A 22,132-nucleotide genomic window follows, 5' to 3' on the forward strand; every position below is an offset into this window, starting at 1 on the left:
ACATCTGACATCAGTATGGGTATGCACATCCTTAATTTCCCTTGTCTCCCTTTACCACTGCATCATGGGCAGTGAGGATCATCTACAGAGATTGACTGCTTTTCATGATGCTTTTCTGTGCAAAAATATTTCCCCTTTTACAGATGTTGAGTCATTCAGTGTACGTCTGCTTTGATGGCACTCAAAAGACTTTGAACTTAATGCCATTTAGCTTTCAACCTTCCCTCTTATAATCCCCTGTTATTCTGTCAAATCTCGGGGCAATCAAATTCTGTGTGTTGTCCCAGGCTTTAGGGTACAGCTTCATGAGGTATAGCAGGTATAATGAGTCACATCATCTCTCCAAGCTGGGTGAGGGGGCATCCATGGCAAATTCAATTTCAATTTATCGTAGCTGATTCTCATAGAGGGTAGGCTCAGTCCAGAGCTTTTAACAAACCATGTGTGCTACCCATATTCACATTTGACCTTTAATTTGTTAGGCAATACATTGATACAGTATATGAAAAACTGCATGGCTGTGGTGAAAGTTTAATACCTCAGTTAAGTATTAGGAAACTTACTAACTTTTCTGTAAGCTGTTTGGCCAAAAAATGGATGTGCCCTATACGTATGATGGCGTTTCTGTGCTGACAGGGAATGTTAAAAATTATCTGTGACTAGAAAACACAGGAAACACTGTCAGAGAAGAGCTGAACATTGAGAAAGATTTGAGATTTGGAAATGTAAAGGCACAGATTTCTACAGAGGAGAAATCCTCTCCAGTAAAAGCTTACACCAGAGAATGGCTTTTGCCTAAGTACCACATTTACACAGCTCTTTAGTTGTCTGACAGAAAAGAGACCTCTTAGAGCTGATCCGAAGGTCACCGCAGAAGTTTGCCTTATTCTTTTCTTCCTTTCCACCTGCCTGTTAACCTGGCAACAGTGTTGTCTCCATTTTGGAAAATTATACTTAGCCTATTCTTTTACCTAGACATCTGCCAAAACTGTATGATTAAAGGATACTTGACAAACAACATATTTCATTCTCGTGAGACCTGAGACATTGCCATGTCATCCAGCACTCCAACTGCATTTACAAGTACACTGAGAAGGTGATGGAGTTCCTCCACTACCACTGCAGGAATTAAATGTCAGGGTAAAAGAGAAGCCGCCTCAGAACCAGCAGTAATGGGGTGCAAGACAATGACAAGAGTGGGCAGAGCCTTGATGGTCTCCTAGAAACCTGAAAATAGATCTTCCAAAATGCTTCTCCATTGACTTCTCCTCACTGGTACTAGGAGGAAATACAGTTCCATTTTATCCAGGAATTTATGTCAGATTGGTATCTCCTTTCAGGCAGCTAATAATAAGGGAAGATTAGCATAGTTTTGAATGGCATTACTAAGTTTGTTTAAAAAATAATTTTAAGTGCGTGAGTTCCAAAGGGTTAGGAGTGTATATACACACTGAAGATATCATTTTCACCTAAATCCCCTACATGCCTCAGATGAAGGCAGCTCAGGGTAAAACAGAATCACAGAAGGGGTCAGGTTAGAAGAGACCACAGTGGGACATCTAGCCTGACCGCCCTAGGATCACCCTAGATCAGGATCATCCTAGAACACATTACACAGGATTGTGTCCAGTCAGTTCCAGAATATCTCCAGTGAGGGAGACTCCACAATCTCTCTGGGTAATCAGTTCCAATGTGATATTAACATCCATGAACAAAATACCATTATTTCTATACCACCCCTTTCTTCTTGATGTCAAAATGGGCATTTACATCCTTCTCAGTGAAACAGGATGTAAACAGTCTTTACCGTTCCTCCAAATGACTCCAACTTGGCTTGTCCAGACCATATACAAGTCAGTAGTTACTATTATTAAACAAACCAAAGCTGCCCTACTCTTTCTTACCTCCCTCTTCCCTGTTTTCGTTTTTTTTTTTCTGTTTGACACTGCCCAAAGCCTGCGTGCCAAGCTCGCTAGGGTAGGTCTACTTCTAATCAGAAAATGCCAAAATACAAAACAAAGATCATCTAAATAATCGTAACAGATTGCAAGTACTGATTTTTATTGAAGGGCCTTAAAACGTATACGCAAGTAAAACTAGTATCATTCTACATTGCTGAAAAATGTGAAATAAAAATGCTGAAAAATGTGAAATAAAAATGTTTTTCATTGTGCTTCATGCCGTGTGGTAAGTCCTAAGAAGAATGAAACTTCTGCTCCTTGTGGAGATTGCTGAGGAAACTTTCTCTGGGATAGGATTTAGCAATTGGGTTTAACATCATCCTAGACCCTGCAGTAACTTCTACATTATTCTCAGATCTCAGAGCTGGCAACCTTATCAATTATTTCCCAAAATATTAGTTTATTTAGGTGTATTAGTTAGTGAAATGCAGTTTTCTCCACATCTTCTGTCTCCAGAATTGTTATGTGACTGTGCTAAAGTCATAGCCCTCAGTCTGTGGTTGAGCAGCTCCTGAGCCTAAGTCAAGATTATTATAGTGCCCTTTGGTCTTTATCTTGATAGGCTTTGCTGGCATCAGGTACCGAAGGTTCTTCCAAAATCTGGAATTCACAGGAAGAGATTTATCCTTTTCCCACTTCACTACCCTCTTTGATGGTAAAAGTGACAGTGATTCTGGCAAGAAATTGTAGTCACTTATAGGCATATATTCAATTAATATGATCTTAGTTTTTCTTTCAACCAGTGCTTTATGCAGTCCACTTTCAAGTTCATATATGGCTCTGTCAGAAATGTAGTTCTGGCTCAATATAACGATTAATCTTCGGCTTTTATCAATGAATGAATGGATATCATCAACAAGTGCTGCAAATTAAAGATAAAGGTGTTAAATTAAATTGAAAGGGTAGGCGGTGAATTGATTTATCCTTTAAATTTACATCCGTCCTAGAAATGACCCCCTTATAAAGTGACAGCATGTAAGCATCCTGTCCCTATGTAGAGATTAATACGTGTTAAAGATTGGGAGTCTGTGAAAATGAACTCATGCATGGTCAAAGCTTGTTCTCTAGAGCAGACACAAACCTACATAGAATCACTGTCCACTCTAGACAGCCATCTGTCAGTAGTCACATGGATAGAAAGTGACAGCAAAATTTAACTTTCCCCAGCCAGACATCTCTTTGCACCATACTAATAGATGCCATTGGAGTGATTCCACAGAAAGGCACAAACAGCAACCTCTCTCCAAGTATTCTCTAACCCTCAGGTCACACCTTCCTTTACGACACTGAACACCCAAATCTATTTCCAGTAATCCAAGGCTGAGAAGATCAGCATGTGATGGCAGAATGAGTTCCATCTGTGTTTCACATTGATGACTTTTGGCATGAAAAGTGTTGCCTTAAAGTGAGTGGTGATACCCTTCAAGCAACAAACTGAATTTTCATGCATAGCTTCCAGTGCTTGTTTTAGCGCCATGGGACAAAGTCCACATAAACCAGAGATCTAGAAAACATGACTTGTAGAGAAAGGCAAAGCAAACTGCAGAACTAACCTAATGAAAATTGAGGGTAAAAGGAGGCTGACAAGGGTATTACAACACCAAAATCTCCTTTAGAAAGAAGGAAATACTCTATTTTCCATGTTCACAACGGATCAGAGCAGAGCAAAGGAAATAAGCTACAACCATTGAGAAAATCAGGCTGCACACTTCAGAAACTTTTTTTAATACTTAAATAAAGAGAAGAGGTTAAAAAAAGGCTTGGGAGAACTGTAGCACCTCTCAGGTTAGAAAAATATGTCAAGAATGGATACAAGGAGACAAGATCCTGCTTAGTGGAGGAGGCTGACTGATCAAATTGTTCTGTGGTTTGAACAATGAAATCCTATTTCTCAACTAGATCTTTGGACTAAATGGAAACTCATAGTACCTTTTATCCAATCATCTGCAAAAGGCAGATGCCCGATCTATCCATAAGCCAAACAAAATTCCATTTCTTATTTCTATTGTGTTATGGCATCCATTTCACTCAGAAAATTGTTTCAACCACCACACTGAAGATACAGCAAACATACAAGTCACCTAAGAATAACTAGTACCAGAGACAGCAGCTGCTCTGTGCAGTAAATGTGAGTTCATTCATTGGCCAGCAGCAAAAGCAGAGCAAAAGCACTTTGTGAAATATTTAAGATCTTCTGTGTCCTCACCTTAACCTTCTCCATGCTTGCTCTTTCATCTTTTCAACTTTGTTTTTTTGTAATTAGTGATATCTGTGTGCCTGTGTGTGTGTGTGCATATATATTCAGAAATGTACCTATTAAACATGTAAAATGTTTGCAAGCAAACTTTGCATGCTCACAGTCCAGATTAAATGAAAACTATATCCTTACAATGCACAACATATGTGACAGAATTCCTTCTAATTATGGACTTTTACCTCTGTGTGACAATGATGAGCCTATTTAATTACAAGATTATTCAATACACTTACCTCCTCCAGGGAATACATCCCTCTCAAATATACATAACTTGTACCCAAAATTTTCTTCTAATATCATGGGCAGTATCTTCAAAGCAAATTCTCTCTCTTCCTCAATGGGAGAGACACAGTCTTTCAGGTAAGACACAAATGCATCATATTCTTTTCCATCTGAAAAGAAATCACCAGTTGTTGTCTTGTTAGCAACCATAAGAAAACCAGCATCTGATTCTTCATTCTGGTTTTCAATTTTATTGTGTCAGTAGCAAAGCATCTAGAAATTCCTGCTCTTTCTTTTGATATCCTGAACATCCTTCAAAGAGTCTTCATCAGATTCAAAAAATATCCTAAAGAAATTTAATTTTGATACAAAAGATTCTGATTGATTTTGGCAAATACTTGAAAATATTTCCTTTCTACATTAAAAAGCTTTTTAAATAAAATTAGATTAATTTAACCAATTAATGTAGCATCTGTGAATATCAAGATATGAAAAGAAGAAAAAATGTGTCTGTAATCTGATAAAATTGCTATTTAAATGATATTGAAAATTTCCACATTTATTTTACAAATTTCAAATGGAATGGGTACTGGCAAAAGAGAGAAAAAAAACAGTTAATTATTTCTATGAGACTATGCCCTGTGTGGTCATGGTTTGGGCACTAATTTACGAACACAGTCAAAGACTAACCCAGAGGCCAGGTCCACCACACTGCCACAGAGCAAATTTGAGACTGATACACCAGTGCTCATCATGGCTTTGCTTCTTAAACTGTACATCTTTGCTTCCCTTTCTGAATACTTTGCTGCATGAAGTCCATAGGAGAGAGCACAAAGGAAACTCCATGAAACCCTACACCTTCAAGAGCTCTAGAAACAGGAAATCCATAGCCTAGTGTCTCACAGGCAGCTCCTCCAGGGAGGCATAGTCTAGGTTTTCAGAGATCCTCCCTAGAAATTAGGGCACACTGTGATAGCTGACATCAACAAATAGACAAATAACGCTAGCAGGCATAAATGACATCCAAGGGAGGCAAAAAAAATCAGGGCCATACTTAACAGCAAGTTTTTTCACCTCAATTTTCAGAAAAATAACTCCTAAAATTGAGTAATTGTCAGGCTTACTTGCTGTGAAGGTCACAGATTTGCTGCCTGGTGAGAGATTGGTAGGGTGCACTCCTCTCTCCTTGAGTTCAGGTAGTGACAAACCTATGAACATGCTATGGCCTCCACAGTCAAGGAAATATTTTAACCTTCCCCTTGTTGAAGGGCATCAGTGAGGTGAAAACAAATTTCTGTCAGTCTGCCCATCTGACAGCTCCACAGTATTCATCCTCTTCATGGATAGACAACTGCAAACCTCTCCACCCCATGAACTTTTGTGATGAAGAATATGGCAGAACAGACCTAATCTGAACAGCATCTAACCACATCCCTTCCGCTGCCTGCTCGCTATGTTTATACGTGCTCATTGCCACAGGTGCATAACAAACATACTTTTACATATTGTTCTCATATGTTCTCATACTTTTACATATTGTTCTCTTTTACATATCCCTTGTTTCTTCTCACAGAGCTCCTGGATTTAAGATAATTTTTTTATCTTCGTAAAATATGATTGTTTTACAGAACCTGCCAGAAATTATTTTTAATCAATACACTTATTTCAATGTCAGCGTTAACAAAGTCATACCTCCAGCAGTATCATCTCTTCTGCATATATTTCTGTACATTAGCACTAAGTCGACCCTAAACATCACAAACAGAAACACCACAGCTACAGCAACAAATGGAAATAGCAGAGCGAGGACCATTCCAGTTGTAAATATGTGCACAGGCAGGTCTTGAGTCTTTCCTGTAATAGAGAAATGCAGCAAATTACAGCCTTAACAAAGAGTATTATATGACAAGATTACTGTATTCAACACTGATGGCACCTAAAAATCACCTCCAAAAAATCTAAATTTACCTGCTAATGCTTCAAGCACATATGCATGACACTGGTCCTTAGACAAACCACACAACATGGATTACTCTAAAAACCAGAGAAACAATCTTACACAATCACATACAGTTCATTTATGTCTGTGTACAGGGTATGTGAGGTCAAGACTGACAGTACAGATCCTCATAGATGTACAGCATCCCCAACTGATGGCCACTCACTTTTGTGATGAGGTTCCTTCAGGTTCTTTATTATTGCCTCTTATTACCTACCTTTCCCCTCTTTCCAGTCCCATCTGTAAATCCTTAATGTCCCCTTTAATCTCTTTGGCTGAGATATTTTTGTATTTTTTTTCTCTAGTCTCTTTCAGGCTTTTTTGTTGTTGTTGTTGTTATTACTGTCATGTTATTTTGGGGGTTTTGAGTTCCAAATACAGATTTGTAACATTTTAATCTTTGTGAAGTTTTTATGAAGGCACTGTCAAGACATGCTCCTTGTGGTCTGTATTTCTTTTGCTTTGCACTCCTTCTGCCCCTGTCTGAGAGCAGGAGGAATCACCCAGGGGGTTTAGATCCAGCACTAGATGGTGGGGACCTTCATAAGCAGACAGACATATTTGAAGAGGTGTTTTGAAATTAGTATCCTGCCCTCAGGATTAAGAAGGCTGTCATTATTAATAATTAATAAATTTAATTAATATATCACTAATAAATTATTTCTAGATTATGCCATACCTTTCTTCAGTTTTACTATTTTTATCTGTGTGCTTTCATCAGCTTGCAACATGCAGGTGAAATTATGATGCATGTCCTCATCTCTTACTTTGTTAATCCGTAGTAGCCTTGTGACATAGAACTTGTTTCCCAACCTGCAACAAGGAATGATGTTAGCAATACTGTCTTACAGAAACTTACAACCACCTGAGAGGCAGATTTTGAGAAAGGGTTCTAAAGAAAACTCTTGGAGTGTGGTTTTACTGAATTTGCAGTTCCACAAAGTGTAGGACATTATCACATACAAAGTGCAGCATTTTCAAAAAACCTACTGTAATTTTTGGAACTCTTCTTCACATATTGAAGGTTCATTCTCAGGGATACCTGTGCATTGCTCTGGAAATGTTTGGTTAATTAACCAGTAGAGGCTGGCATCTTCTTGCATATAATAACCCATGGAACCTGTGCAATTGAGTATCTCCTCTTTACCTAAAAAAAAACGTAACATGGGAAGATCTAGTCAGAAGTAGCACTCATGCAGTAAAATGTCAGCTTTCCAGGCAATATATCCCATGAGCTGTGCTCCTTCCTGGATTTTGTAGCCCCTGCACAATGTTTGTGGGTGTTACACCTGCTCTGGTGGTGGCTTCAGCAATCATGCATAGGGCTCTGTTGCATCCTGTTGCAGAGTGACAGTCAGCCATTGCTTTCGTTCAGGGAAATCATCAGCCAGGTGAGTTTAAATAGGCCAGAGAATTTCAGGCTTTAGAGAACTAAAGGGAATTTGACTTGATGATCTTTATCGGTCCCTTCAACTTGAGATATTCTATGATTCTGTAAACTAGAGCGTGTTCTACAGGCTGACAACAGAGGAGGACAACCCATCACCAGTGCTCCAGGGTCAAGTAACTGGTAAGGGGAATCACAACCAATTGATTATAATAGGTAAACTACATATGATTACTCATTAAAATCAAAGCTCCTGCTGAACACACACAGAACAAATTCTCATCTTAGTATCACAATTGGAAATTTCTGAATACATGAACATGTCGTTTCCTCAGTCAGTTACTTGCCCCATTTCAAAGCACTAAGTAGAAGTGACAGGAACCACCCCAAAAAGTTCTGATAATTTTAAGAAAATGCAAATCTAAAAGGACAACTGTACACTTGGAAGACAAAAATAAGGGCAGAAGACTGCAGCCCTGGAGTGTGAGATTTTTTGAAACACAGTCATGAGAAGCTTGACCTGAAGTTACCTGCAACCACAGTTTCTAGGCTATTCCAACACTATTTCCAGGAAACACATCCAGAATGCTCTTTGTTAAGGCAGAAAAAGTGTATGTTAGTCCTTGTTCAGGTCATCATGCACAAGTATTTTCCAGTAAGAAAGGCCTGCCCAGCAATTCTCTAAGGGCACACATAAGCTGACTTCTCAAGATTTATCAGATACTTCCAGAACCTTCAAAACAGGATCCAGCTGAAAATCTGGCCATCTTGGATACAGACCTTAGAAATCCAAATCACAGTTGCACAGACCTAACCTTCTATTATCATCAACCTTGCAACTCTAACATTTTCACCATACACAACAGGCAAATATTACAGAACACCATCTAAACAATGAGAGGTTTTAAAGATCATGGACCTAGCTCATCCAAAAGTCCCTTCACTCTCCACCATGCCAGCTTTCTCATCACTCAGCAGGTAGTTCAATGACCTTATCACATGTTCTTATCAAGGCAGATAAGGGATGGAAGACAGGTAGCTCATAAGCATTTGATGCCAAACCCTGCTAACTTCTAAGGGTTGGGACAAGCACAATAACTAGGAGGAAATGTGCAGGAAGGGTGTACTGGGAGGTCGGAAGGTATGAGGTGTCACAGGATTGGGGCATTACCACGGGGCAAAGGACTTACTTACCAAGCAGTATCTGTAGGAAGGAAAGAAAATTAGCACCTGAGGTCCTAGATGAGCAAATGAGATACAGGTGTGACCCACGGAGGAGATAAGATTTAGAAAGGAAGGATTAGGTACCCAGAAGAGACAGGAACAGGAGAACAGGAGAGGAAAAAGACAGGTAAATTTCTGTTTTTAAAAATTAATTACAGCCTCAATCACTAAATCCTGGATCCTCTCCAAGACCATGTGAAGCCTGCAGATCCTGTTATCTAACTTACTTCCAGCTAAAAGCACAGGTAAGGTATCTTGACAATATAGATAATTCTTTGAAGAAATTATAGATCTTCATGCACACATTGCCTGGACTGTCACACCTCACACTTCTCATTTCCCTGAAGAATAACATTCTCAACTGCATCAGATATCAGGGGGATTACTCATTACTGCTGTTCACTGAGTAAACCATATATCTTTTGCACATTGTTTCATGGGGTTTTTACTGCATACAAAAGAAAGCCATGGAGAGATGGTTTGTCAGCACCACCCCTTTCTCTTGCAGGTTATAGCAGCAACCTTGGCTTCTGCCTCTGTGAAAGGGTATATTTTGTGTACTTGTACATCAATCATGTAATACATTAGGCAAAACATTACCAGATGTGAGGTTAGATCAGATACAGAATGATGCACAGATAATTCTTAGTTTGATTATGCTTATCCAGACCATCAACTATATAGAGATCAGAACAAAAGCCTGTAGGTAGAGTAGCTACCACAATGATTTTGTATTATCCATACCTACATACCTATTTCTGTTTCAATTTCTTCATTACGTCCAACTATCTCCAAAGTTACAGCCTCTGGTGCATCTAAAATAGAAATATTTTTATTGAACTAATACCTTACTTGCATTTTTCCACAGTAAAAGTTATATATTTGCTCTATGTCTAAAATTAATCACAAACATTCCATTTAACTCACAGAACAACAGCTGGATTCTGGCCTTACTGAGTAGTTTAAAACACAGTATGTGTTGAATTTTTTTTACATACATATATATATATAGTGTACAATTTGCAATGGTTGGAAAGGCTCTTGTGCAAAATTTTTAGTAAGTTTATATGACTTACTTAGAGCAGCTATTTTGAATGAAAACCACAAAACAAACCAGCAGGGAAAGCATACTTGTAACATTTTCCAAAACTGGTAAAATTTCATCTTAACTTCTGCTTTTTTACTTCTCAAATTATGATGAAATAGTTTCAATTACCAGACTTGTTCCCCCAGTATATATTTATCAAATGAGAACTGCAATTAAAAATCTCCTTAGTAAAGTGAACCAAAAAGTATGTTTCAAAATTTTAGAAATCTTTCTTACCTTCTTCTACTACAAGTTTAATCGTGTTTGTGCTGTGGTATATCTTTCCTTCATGACTGATTAAAATTTTGCAGGTATATATCCCAGAGTGCTGTACTGTTAAGGTTCTAAAATTTAGTTCCCTCTCTGTTTCATGTTCATACCTCTTGCAGTCCTGCATCAATAAAACCAGAAAATACTATTCTGTATCAAACATGCATTCGAAACATTAAAGAAATTAAGATTTTTTTTCTTGAAACAAAGCATCACCATCACCTTTTCACTATCTCAATTATCTTGTGTCTGATCCAAAAGTGGTGCAGACCCAACTTTCACTCATGGTCTCTTAAAGGCGATGTTTGACCATTTAATCCATTAGAAGTTAAGAACACTGCAATTGAGGAAAGCATTACAACCTATGGTCCTATCCATCAATAGTCCCATCCTCCCAGGCCCCAAAAAGACAAGAAAACAGGGCTGTAGCTCGTTCTTGCCAGGCTACTCCAGATGCCTGTACTGATCAGTCAAAATCCCTTCGTGAAACTGATTCATCTTGGAGTGAACAGGGTCTGTTCCTCCAGCCAGGAGACCTGAGAGGAATAAGGAGCACTCCTCAAGGCCATGCACGAGAACAGGGTGGAAGAAACCTGTTCAGGGTGCTTCATCCAATAGCCGAGTGCAACACCCAACAGGCAGCGATGCTCATACAATTATACTCTGGCAAATGGTAGAGAGAATACTGATGACTTGCCAGAAATGAACAGAACTGGATCTGTTACACACTTAAAAAGTGTTCAGAAACAGCAAAATTAAAAAGTTTGCAATTACTTTACAAGTACATGCCAACTGTAAAATAAAAATCTTGGCACATCATTTAGCATCAGTGCAATATCTTAATCAGCAAAGTAGCAGCTGGCTAAACCAGCTGCTGTCTAAATCAGCAAACAGACAGGCACATCAAACCTTTTATCATTCCAAACTACTAGTTCAATGATTTCTGAAACAGGTACATGTTTTAACAAATCTGAGAGCAATCAAAAACTTTGTTTTGTATATCTGTCTTAAGATTTTTCCCCTGATCCCATGAGAAATTAAAGATTTACAATATTTGTAAATGCTTCTAAAAATTTGTTTGCAATTAATTTTTCCTGCAATCAGATGTTTTGTTTCTACAGCAAATGATTTGAGTGACACTGCTTCAGTAATTACCTTGTACCATGTTATGCTGTCATTTTCATAGACAGATATATCATTGCATTTCAGTGAATGACCAGTTCCAGCACTTTTAATTTCTGTAATTAAATTATTTTTGTTGTAACAGCTGCTTTGATTTCTTTCAAGTACATTCAAGGTCCACTTTTGTTGTCCATTGCTAAGAAAAAAAGATAGCAAAGTCAGTTTTAGGAGCATTTCAAATAATGCAGCTTAGTGAGTTACAAAATACAAATAAATTCTCAAATACATCTGTTGAGTAAAAGTACATTTTAGAGTGACCTGAATATTTTTATTCCACTTTGTACTTACCCACGCCTGAATAAGTGTCATTTCCTTTAACCAAACAGGTTACCTAAACTAAATGCACTATCACAGAACATTTGACAATACAATTATATATATGGAATATGACAATATATGCTGCATTGACCCAAACAAGGATGCAACAGTCAGTGACACCATGCATAGTTACATGAGAGCATCAGAGAATTTTGGACCTTGAATTGGCTAAAGATTTAGCAGGTTTAGTTTCCTGTCTGTTGCCAAGGTGAAAAGACATAATTGAAAAACATATTTGGAAAATAAGATATAAGATAGGCAGCTCTGGTACTGTTCACAAAGCAACATTAATCAATTATTACTTGTTTGATACTCTGCAGACAGCCAATGATATTTTGGAAATGTTTCTAAACTCCACAAGTCTCGTGAATTATAGCACAATGCATGGATTCAAGCATGTCAGCAAAAAAGGGTGCGTCTCTTTGTCTCTGAGTCTGCACTGCTCTGACATCCACAGTAGCTGACCACCCCAGGCTGGAAGCCTCAGGAACTATCACTTCTGCAGAGTCATCACATCCCATGCAGTGTCTACAAAAGATCACACAGATTTGCTCCAAAAATGCCTCTTTTGAATATCTAGGAGCTGATCATAGTCATTTAGATACCTACTAAGTTCTCCCCATATATTCCTTGAAAGAATCAAATTATAGATGTTTGATAGATCCAAACACATGACTACCAAAGGAAAGGAACCTGGAAGACTTCTGACTTAAATTTGGCAAAGTTAGAGCTTAAGAGAAAGCCATATGTTGCTGTCAGTTAGTGGGTGAGATTCTGTCAGTTAATCGGTGAGATTTTGCAATTAGTGCATAAATCTCTCATTTGTTTACTGAACAAGCAAGGCTTGACAAAGCAAAAGCAGCAATCACAGAAGACTTCCCTCCAATGTCAGTCATACCTTCTTAAATATATTTGAATCTTTCTGCCTCCAAGAAAAGAAGAACAAATTGCTCCCAGAACTGCAACTAGTCAAGAATTGTTTCAATGAGAAAGGCCAAGAAGACAAAGCAGCTGGAATGGAGAAGCATCCCTGGTGAGTATATTGGCTTAAGCACCATTCTTGACATGCCTTTTGAGTGTACAAGATTCAGAAGAACTATTAGAACATCAGCTTTATGATGAATTTAGACCAAGCCTCAGGTTGTTTCTTTTCCACTTTTTAAGGTCCCCAAACAAGTGTATTTACATATGCTGCTCACCGTCTTTGCATTGCAGCCCTTTCTCAAGCTACACGTGTTCTCCTTGCTCTCCTTACTCACTTGAGATGTTAATTATTCATAATTGTAATTGACCCTTTAAAACATAGTGGTTTGGTTTCTCAATCAGCTAACTATGCTGTTATAAACAGGAAAAGCTTTACCAAAATTTTTCCATCACAGACCTGCTTGCATGGGTGGAGTCCTTCTCACCTATTCTTCAGCATCATATTTACACATTTAAATCAGAGCTACTAATCACAGTCAGCAGTGAGACCACAGACCCTGTTACAGCACACTTTATATGACCTATTTTATATGTTTGGTTTAAGACAAGATAATCTGTGGCCCAGAAAGGCCTCTCTCTATCCCTGGTAGTAAAGGTACCTAAGTTTAGGTGCAAACATAAATTCAAATTAAATCCTCGGAGCCTATGTGTTTCTTTAGGCATCACTCTACTGATCTGAATAGTGTTGGAGAGGCAATTAAAGATCTAGTCGTGAAATCCATATGATTTTACTCTCTAGATGCAGCAGATGGAAGAGTCCATAAAGCCACATATTCTCCCCAGCACTGCCACTCCAAAGAGACTTTCTTCTTTGATCCTATGTGATGAAATAACTCAGAGGATCAAGATATTCTACCTGATGAGCCAAAATCTGGCAAGGAGCAGATCCCTGGAAGGTATCAAAACCATACCTACGCAAAAAAAGATGGATTTGTCTTACATAATCTCTAGTTGTCTGCCACATAGCATGGTTTTCAACATTAAAAAAAAAAGAAAAAAAGCATTTACTTTTATTGTTTAAACTGCTATTGTCTGAATTGTTATACTTTTATCCTGGTTTCTGCTTGCTGAGAGTCTTTAGTGATTTTGTCAGGAACAAAACCATTTCTGGTTTAACAGCTTCTCAATCTCCCCCCAACAAACCCACCAAGAAGGAACAACAAAATCTACCTTGACTCAGAAGGTGACACAGGGAGATGAAATCCCTTAGAGAATATAAACCAAGTTTACTGGATACACAGCCAATTCTAAGTCATCCTTAACTATTTCACTGCAACAAGCCAGCATTGCGTCTGTATTTCAACCTACTGCAGAAACTGTCACTGTGCTTTTCAAATTGCAATATTAACTCTATATGTATATTCCCGCTGCTTTAAACTGTTCTAAATGTATTGAAAAATTGAGCAATATTAGGAGTTTAAAATTTATCATGTGTTTATCATGGTTCTCTGTACTTTTGGGTTTTTTTCAGGACCTCAAGTTTCCAGGGAGGGACCTTAAGTTCCCTCAGTTTCAAGGTCACCAACACAGAGCAACCTGATGACCTGCTTTTTTTGTATTCTGTTTTTCTCTTTGATAACCACAGGATACAGGTTAGAAAAAACAAGTACAAATTACAAATCTCTCCAAAGACCTGTGACACAATTTTTTTTTGCTTACCACTCTCACTACAAGTGCATATGAAATTTTTATTTTCAAGAATGTTGCTGAAGATGAACACGTTCAGGCTTACAGGTGACATCCACTCATTCGTGAATTCATATCCTAAGTCTAGTATACTAACAAACACATGTGAACATATCAACACACATGTATGCACACTTCAGCTATCTATGTGTGTCTCAGCAGGACGTTTCTAGTTTAACTGTAAAACTTCTGATTCTTCTTTAAGTCCAAAAAAGTAGTTAATGCACCACAAAAACATTGTTATATTTCTCCCCTTGCTTCTCGCATATTGTCAGTTGTAACACATCATAAAAAAATTCCTATGTTTAATTAGTTCGCAAAATCTGTCAACACCTTGTCTTCTTTTTGTGAAAATCTGCAGTATATATAATTGCCACATTGTTCACAGAAAGTGCCTAAACAGTTATAAGTACTTTAAAAATAATTTCCCATATAGCTTCCAAATACCTACCTCTAAATTGAATAGTTGAAAATTTAAAAGATAAATAAAAACATACTTAGCATATTTTCTTTGAAAAGTGAAACTTTTAACCCACTCTAAATACTCCGAAATTAAACTAATTCCACTTTAATTGTCATTCTTATTAAATCTTAAACCAGTTCAGTAGTCCACAATAGCCCAAATTTTTCCCTATTGGGCCTACCAAAAGTCCTCTGTCTCTGCAGAAAACAGTTTTTGCAAAAATCTCCTGTATTTGCTGAAATGTAACTCATTTAATGTGCCTGCCAATACTGAGAACCATCCTATAAACAAAGCCCAAGATCTCATTAAAATCCCATGAAAAATCCCCTTATGTCTAAGCAGTGAGACCTGCGAAGAGCTCTCACAGGGGGATTGCAAGATTCTGGCATCATTCTGATCCTAACAGAAAAATGAGTATTCATATGGGCCTAACAGAAAGAAATTTAAAAAGAAAAAAAAAAAACAAAAAGAAATAAATATGTTTCAGAGTAAGAAACTATTTTTCTCAAAACAAAAACACTTTCTTTCAAGAAGACAAGACAAAAAAGCAAAAGCCAAAATTCTCGATTCCAAATAAATGTTTTGATGTAAGCAAAACTTTTCTTCTGAGTTTCTCTCTTAAACAAATGAGTAAATCAAGACATTTCATGAAGGATTCTGACATTTTTGTGTTTTCCAACAATTACTTATTTTAACAAACTTCTTCCAAATAGTTTTACTATTCTTTTCCTGACATCTCCTTCTTCTATATGTAAGGCTGTTTCCTCCAGTTTTGAGGTTTACATTTTTTCATAATAATTTTATAGAATTCTTATGAGTTACTATGAATTTACTGTCATTACTCTAAGTCTTTAAAAGAATCAAAAATCCGCAATGATTGTGAATTAGGGCTGGGGTTATCATAGTCCTCTTTTCTTTTGTCCTGTATTTTAGACTCCTTATGACAGTCTCCTTCAGTAGCCTGGTAATTCAGGTATGCTCTCCACCTATCTTTCCCCATGCCAAAATCACTTAGTCTGCATTTTGTGCCATGGATTAGGTGGCATTAGAGGGAGTTGGTAGATTTAATAGCTTTTTTGTGAAGTGAACATATAGACAACAGATCAACACAACAAAACTGATGCACAGCAAAACTGATCAACACAACAAAACTAGATAAGCTACTATATTCATCATCCTTAAAGAAAATTCTCTTGAAATTAACATAGATGAATCATTTTTTTCTCAAGATTTACCCTACAATTAAAAATACTTTGCATTTCATATACCATGACTCAGTACTTTATAAAACAGTATCACCAAGGAGGTAATAGTAATGATACACGGAAAAATAAAACAAGAAGTTTTCAACTTCCAAGTTAACTTGGAAGTTAACAACTGAAGTCTAGCCTAGAACAGTAAACCATCAAACTTGAGTGTGCAATGTTACAGGAAAAAATGTGGAGAGCATTTTTCAGTATCCACAGTCTCATATCCTTTACAAACCTGTCTAGAACCTTAAAAATATTACTTGGACAACAGCACAAGTCATTACATGTGAGGTAATCTGCTTTAAATTAATCATTGCTCCAACTGTAAATGCTGAATTAAGGGTTTAATGCAAGTTAGTCATAAGAACTCTGTGCAGCAAAACTTTGATTTAGTCCCACAGTCTTTCAAAGTGTTCCAGTGAAGACTGCAACCAGATAATGAAGGCCCACCCTTATTTCTCCTTTTAACCCATGACGTTCCACAGCAGTAAGAAATCAAATCCAATTATTTCATTTTTTTCTTTGAATGGCTCCACGCAGGCAAAGGTTTGCACAGAAACCAGAGTTCAGCTAAGCTGTGTTTAATCTTTACTATGCAGTTAGATGGTTTGGCAGGCCTCATAGCATGAGATTCTCTCAACAAAGCAAGCAAGAGGAAGTCTGGGGAAGAAGACAAGCAAATGTTTCATTTTTCTTGGCAGTGGACAGAAGGTTTGTCTGCCACTCGTTTTGCTTAGGTAATTAATCACAAGCCAGCAAAAATGCTACCTGCCTTATCAAAAGGTTTACAGAACATTTGAAAGGTTGAAACTCCTTATAGATATTTTTAAATATTACAGGTCCACCTTGATAGTTATTGTGAAATGAAGAGGGAAATGACAAGCAATTAATTCAGTTCCCTGAACCCTTTTTATACGGATGCCACTATCTATACAACAAAAGACAAAGAAATTATCTTCATCACAGACATGTGCACAGGCAAGACATTCACCCATCGTGCTGTGTACCCACCTGTGAGTGACAGAGTAATTCCCAGAGTCACTGAGTTCAGCTGGCCAAAACTCCAGAAAATTCCTTTGTGAAACAATCCTCTGTGTTTCCTTTATCAGTTGCTGCTTTCCAGCTCTTTCTTTGTACCAGTTTATTGTGTATGCTTCTTCTTGAAAATGTTCTTGCCTTGACTCAAGATAACAAAGGAAAAAATATTCCCCTTCTAGAACATCAATGGAGGCACGAAGGGGGCACAGCTTTTCTTCAGAGAAAGGGGAAAAAAGATACATTAGGAAGCCAAGAACTTCATTCTTGAGAAAATTACATTAGCCTGACTTTAAAGGGATTTGCTGTGCTGCTATTTTATAGAAAGATTTCTTTCAGCAAAGTGGTCTGGCAGCATTTATTTATTTATTCCAGCAACACTTACTGAAAAACTCAGTTTTCCAAGCCTTTATTCTACCTTATCAAAGCAAAACCAGAAGGAAAAGGGGGGAAAATAAAAGGACATTACTCTATCCCTATGATTCTTTCACATGCATTCCATAGTGTCAGAATCAAGTTTGCACAAAGGGCAGAATCTGGCCTCACTCTACAGTAAAGCAGCTGCCACAAATGGAAGGGGAAAGGAGAAATCTTCACATATAGTTGGAATTGACAAATATGTCTGAGAGAAAAGCAGAGATCCTATAAACTAACATTTGCATTTCTTCATCTTCTTAATTAAAACTGAATCATTATGTAGATATGTTTTTTTTAAAAATTCAGGTATCTTTGAAAAGTTGCCTTGGAATGAGATTATGTGTAGAAAATTTAGTTTTCAAGTCTGCCTTTCCAAACAAATGTCCCAAATTTACTTTTGCATAGAGAAGTCATAAAAAGTACAGAAAAGGAACCATGATAGAGATATTAAGAGTCAAAAATAAAATCAGCCTTCAGTCTCTCTTTCTCCTGAAGTTCTCAGAGATTATTGCTGTTTAGCAACTACTGTGACCACACTTCTGAATGGCACCAAAAGAAACAGACTCTTTCTCTTGCTTGCCGTGTCTCTTCATACAATCATGGTCACAATACAACATCATCAGGTTTCTCCAGATAGCGTCCTTGCTTTTTCATTTCATTTCATAATTTTGGTGTTTGGGACCAAATTCGCCAAGTCTGGAGCTGGGCTGAAGTTGCCAAGCCCTTAAGTTTTTGTTCTTGGCTGCAAAACACAGAACTTGTCCTACTCCAAGCAACTGTCAAGAAGCTGGCACATGTTTTGAAGATTGTCTTATTGAATTGAAGACTTTTACTTACCAGTGGCAGATTCCATGATAAACATTACCAAAAACATCATGAGAGTCATTTTCTTGAGTTACTTCTCACTTCTTCTCCAAAAAAAAAAAAAAAAAAAAAGAAACTGAATTGCTCTTTCTTGTCCTGAAAGCCTAAGAAAGACATATTCACAATTCATCAAAAGTGGAGTAAAACATATTCCTTTGAGGATGTGAGCAGTGTAACTATTGCCTGGTGCTGAAAAGGGCTTTCCAAATGGGAAATCACATATTTTTATCATAACAGCTATTTCCATACATCAGGTAATGTACCTAGATTTTTCTTTGCAATTTCAATTCAAATTCAGAAAGCACTTCAGGATTTCCTTCTTCCATTTCCTTTACTTAACAGATGTATTTCACAGTATCACAAAAGCACTCAAATCCCAAGCCAGTAGACACCTACCACAGGATAGGATAATGGTTTGTTGGCTTTTTTTCTCCACAAAGAGAATAAACTTTGCAAGACTGGACCTTGTAGAAACAGAAGAAACTTCCCTTGCCTTCAATGAGAACAGCACAATGATGTAGATTAGATATGTTGATGACTAACTTTGAACCTGTTGGAAAACAATGAGATATGTAATTTTTCTCACAATTTGGTCTGTGGAGGCAATAAGCACCAGCTGAGAGTGCTAACATTTCCACTGAGGGGGAGGACATGAAGCAACCCATATTCAATTGCTTCATGTGTAGTCAACTGTGATTTCAAAGGCAAGTGGAAAACATCACTAAGACCAGCTTGGAGCACCTTCTGAGGCTCTTTAGAACAGCAGGTTAACTGACAACCAGAGACAGAGCTACTCCTGAGACTGTGCCTCAGTTTTGCTTACAAAACAGACAGCTTAGATACACAATCATCTCAGTTCAGCCCCTGAAGCCAGAGCAGACATCCTTGCTTAGTGTGACCCAAATATGGATAGACAAATGAGACATGCATACACATACAGGATTTATTTCAGAGATCTGAGAGATCTGCCAAAAGAAACCTCATTAGCAATCCATTTTTTTGTTTTTATTAAGTAAACCTATTGCAATTTGAGAAAGCACACACTTACTGTTGTAAGAGACTGCCCTGAGATTTACAGTCAGAAAGTTCCTGTGACCTAAAGAGTCTAGAGACAGGAGGCTACTGCATTTCCAGTAGTATTCCAGAAAAACACCAAACTGCTCTCCGTCTCTTACCTTTCTTTTCAGTTCTTTACAAGTGTGCCATCATCCCATAAAGCCCTGTAAGGAGATGAAGGAAGTGTTTCACATCCCTTTTTTCAGACAGACTGGAAGGCAGATCCAGATTTAGAAAGCTGAAAGAAGCTGGATGCTGAGTGCTGCAACAAGCAATTTCAGTTCCTTACTACACATGGAGATTCAAACTCCTACACTTTATAGGGGAAGAAGAGCCTTTCTTGCTAATTTCTTGGATTTTATTTTCCTTTTCTACCCTATCACATCCAGAAGAAACACAGAAGAAACACAGCTGTTAGAGACCATAAGACTATAATCCACTGTACAAAGATAAAATCGTTTATCACCCAGCTTTAAATTCTCAATCCACTTCTTTTTTGGTATATCACACGATGGAAGTTCAGTTGAATGCACACAGTATAAGGGAAGCTTCTTAGTAATGACCAGGCTTGAGATTCACAACTATTATTGAAAAGCAAAAGATGGGACTTTAATCTTACTCTCTCATTGCTGAACCTGATCAATTTTTCTGAAATTATTCTACTGTAGGCTAAAAGTGTGGACATTTGAGCCATACATTTTGAGTACTCTTCAATGAAAAGCTAGGAGGGGGGTCAAACGGTGAAGAAAAGAAAAATGCTTTTAGTGAAAGTCAGCTAATACAAAGAGATTCTTTGAGAAACAGAATAAGATTTTTAATTTTCAGAAAAAATAATGGAAATATATTTTAAAAGCAAAGATTCTCTGCCTAATAAAGGTGTATAGAAATAGTAACGAGCAAAATGCTAAGGCAACAGAGGGAATTAACAGTTTCAATGAAAATTTATTAAATTACTAGCTGTCTATAAGGCTCAAAGTGACAATAGCTTTAAGCATGCTTCTGAAATTTTATATATATTTAAAACCCTAATGGAGTTTTAATAATAAGATACAGTTCTTAAAAATACTTGTGCCACTGTGAAACCAATGAAAACTTTAAACAAACTGGAAGTTTAAATTCTGTAAAGTGCATTACCAGTATCTCATTAACTAGAAAATTGTGTGCATTTAAGCACCATTACAATTATTACCCCCTTTTCTAGAATCACCAGGAGATTTTGGAATTAAATAGGACAGATACATAGAAGTGATTGATTCTCTGTTTTGGACAAGTAACTCATTTTGATCAACACTTTTGGAAAACTCAGTTTGGTCCTGAAGTGTAGTGACTTCCTTTTTTTAAAAAAACCAACAGATTCTAACAATCATTTTAGGGTCATTCAAGGGAGGAAAACATTAATCTTTGCTCTTTAAGAATGGCTTTTTGTGGAATTCAGGTTTTTTTTTTTTTAATATGACCACAAGGGGCCATAATTTGTGCAGCATTCATCAAGAAAACAAAAATATTTAGCAAACAGTTGTTTTAACCATACTAGATCCAAGCACCATTCTGCCAGGATTGCAATTTCTTGGTAAAAATGAAAATTTGTCCTTGTTTACTTACTATGAAAGTCTTGCCAGGTGGAAAGTGGAGAGGGAGTCTTCCAAACTCCAGAGAGATGCAACTTTTACTTACAACTCTTCTGAATCTCATTCATCCCTGAAATAGAGAGTAGTCTCTCTCAGCAAGTGAGTCAATGCATAGATAGTTCAGTTTCAAAAACCTTCTGAAAAGGGAAGAGAGAACTGCTGGTTGCAGGAAGGAAAACCGAAAAGGGATATATGAAAAATTCATTTCTGCTAACATTAATGTAAAGGTAATAGCCAGTCCTTAATATTAGTATTTTTTTTTAAGATAAATTAGGCATTTGAGAGCTGATACACAAATGTTTTAGGCATAAGCTTTTGCTCCTACCACCTCCAAGAGTGCTCAAGAAGCCCATTCTCCAAAACCACCTAGATGTGAGGGAAAGGGCTGTGGACAGCCCAGAGACGGCGACAGGGGCTGTGCGTTGATTTAAGTCATTTTCAGGGCTAAACTGTTTATGTCAGCTCTGTAATTACGAAAAGTTATATCGTGGACCCCGGAGAGAGCTGCCCGAGACAAGTGGCTCGGGGGAGCGCTGCGCAGTGCCGCGGATGGGGGAGCGCTGGGTGGGAGAGGCAGGGCTGGGGATGGGCAGAGCTGGGGATGGGCAGGGTTTGGGACAGGCAGGGCTGGGGACAGACAGGGCTGGGGATAAGGCAGGACTGGGGAGAAGGCAGAGCTGGGGACGGGCAGAGCTGGGGATAAGGCAGGACTGGGGAGAAGGCAGGACTGGGGACAGGCGGAGCTGGGGACGGGCAGGGCTGGGGACAGGCAGAGTGCTCCAGAGAAGTCCCCGGCCAGCGAGAGCCATCCCCCCCCCCGCACACCCGCGGAGATGCCCTAA

General features: G+C 37.9%; 1 protein-coding gene across 3 annotated transcripts; it reads right to left on the reverse strand.

Moving 5' to 3' along the window:
* Nucleotides 1-2,044: 2,044 nt before the first annotated feature.
* IL18R1 (interleukin 18 receptor 1) lies at nucleotides 2,045-21,912 on the reverse strand. Of its 3 annotated transcripts, XM_085054338.1 has the most exons (13): nucleotides 21,265-21,912; nucleotides 19,782-19,826; nucleotides 19,003-19,156; nucleotides 18,580-18,650; nucleotides 17,302-17,542; nucleotides 11,563-11,725; nucleotides 10,375-10,528; nucleotides 9,803-9,865; nucleotides 7,430-7,586; nucleotides 7,119-7,252; nucleotides 6,133-6,294; nucleotides 4,452-4,610; nucleotides 2,045-2,823 (listed from the first exon to the last, which is right to left on the reverse strand). In XM_085054338.1, the coding sequence occupies exons 4-13, from the start codon at nucleotides 18,626-18,628 to the stop codon at nucleotides 2,423-2,425; spliced, it is 1,683 nt and encodes a 560-aa protein (XP_084910464.1). In that variant the 5' UTR covers nucleotides 18,629-18,650; nucleotides 19,003-19,156; nucleotides 19,782-19,826; nucleotides 21,265-21,912; the 3' UTR covers nucleotides 2,045-2,422. The 3 variants fall into 3 exon arrangements, with proteins under 3 accessions (XP_084910464.1, XP_084910474.1, XP_084910484.1); XM_085054348.1 differs by lacking the exon at nucleotides 19,782-19,826; XM_085054358.1 differs by lacking the exons at nucleotides 19,003-19,156; nucleotides 19,782-19,826 and having other exon boundaries at nucleotides 18,580-18,710.
* Between the last annotated feature and the right edge of the window lie 220 nt (nucleotides 21,913-22,132).

Source organism: Lichenostomus cassidix, chromosome 1, assembly GCF_008360975.1.
Source record: "Lichenostomus cassidix isolate B80296 chromosome 1, HeHo_3.0, whole genome shotgun sequence".
Lineage (NCBI taxonomy): Eukaryota > Metazoa > Chordata > Aves > Passeriformes > Meliphagidae > Lichenostomus > Lichenostomus cassidix.

Excerpts from the sequence above, each read along its gene's own strand:
- IL18R1 (XM_085054358.1), bottom strand. The coding sequence starts at position 18,628 with ATGACTCTCATGATGTTTTTGGTAATGTTTATCATGGAATCTGCCACT. Across the intron at positions 10,529-11,562 it reads ACAGCATAACATGGTACAAG|GACTGCAAGAGGTATGAACA; the intron begins GTAATTACTGAA and ends TTATTGATGCAG. Across the intron at positions 2,824-4,451 it reads GGATGTATTCCCTGGAGGAG|CACTTGTTGATGATATCCAT; the intron begins GTAAGTGTATTG and ends TTTAATTTGCAG.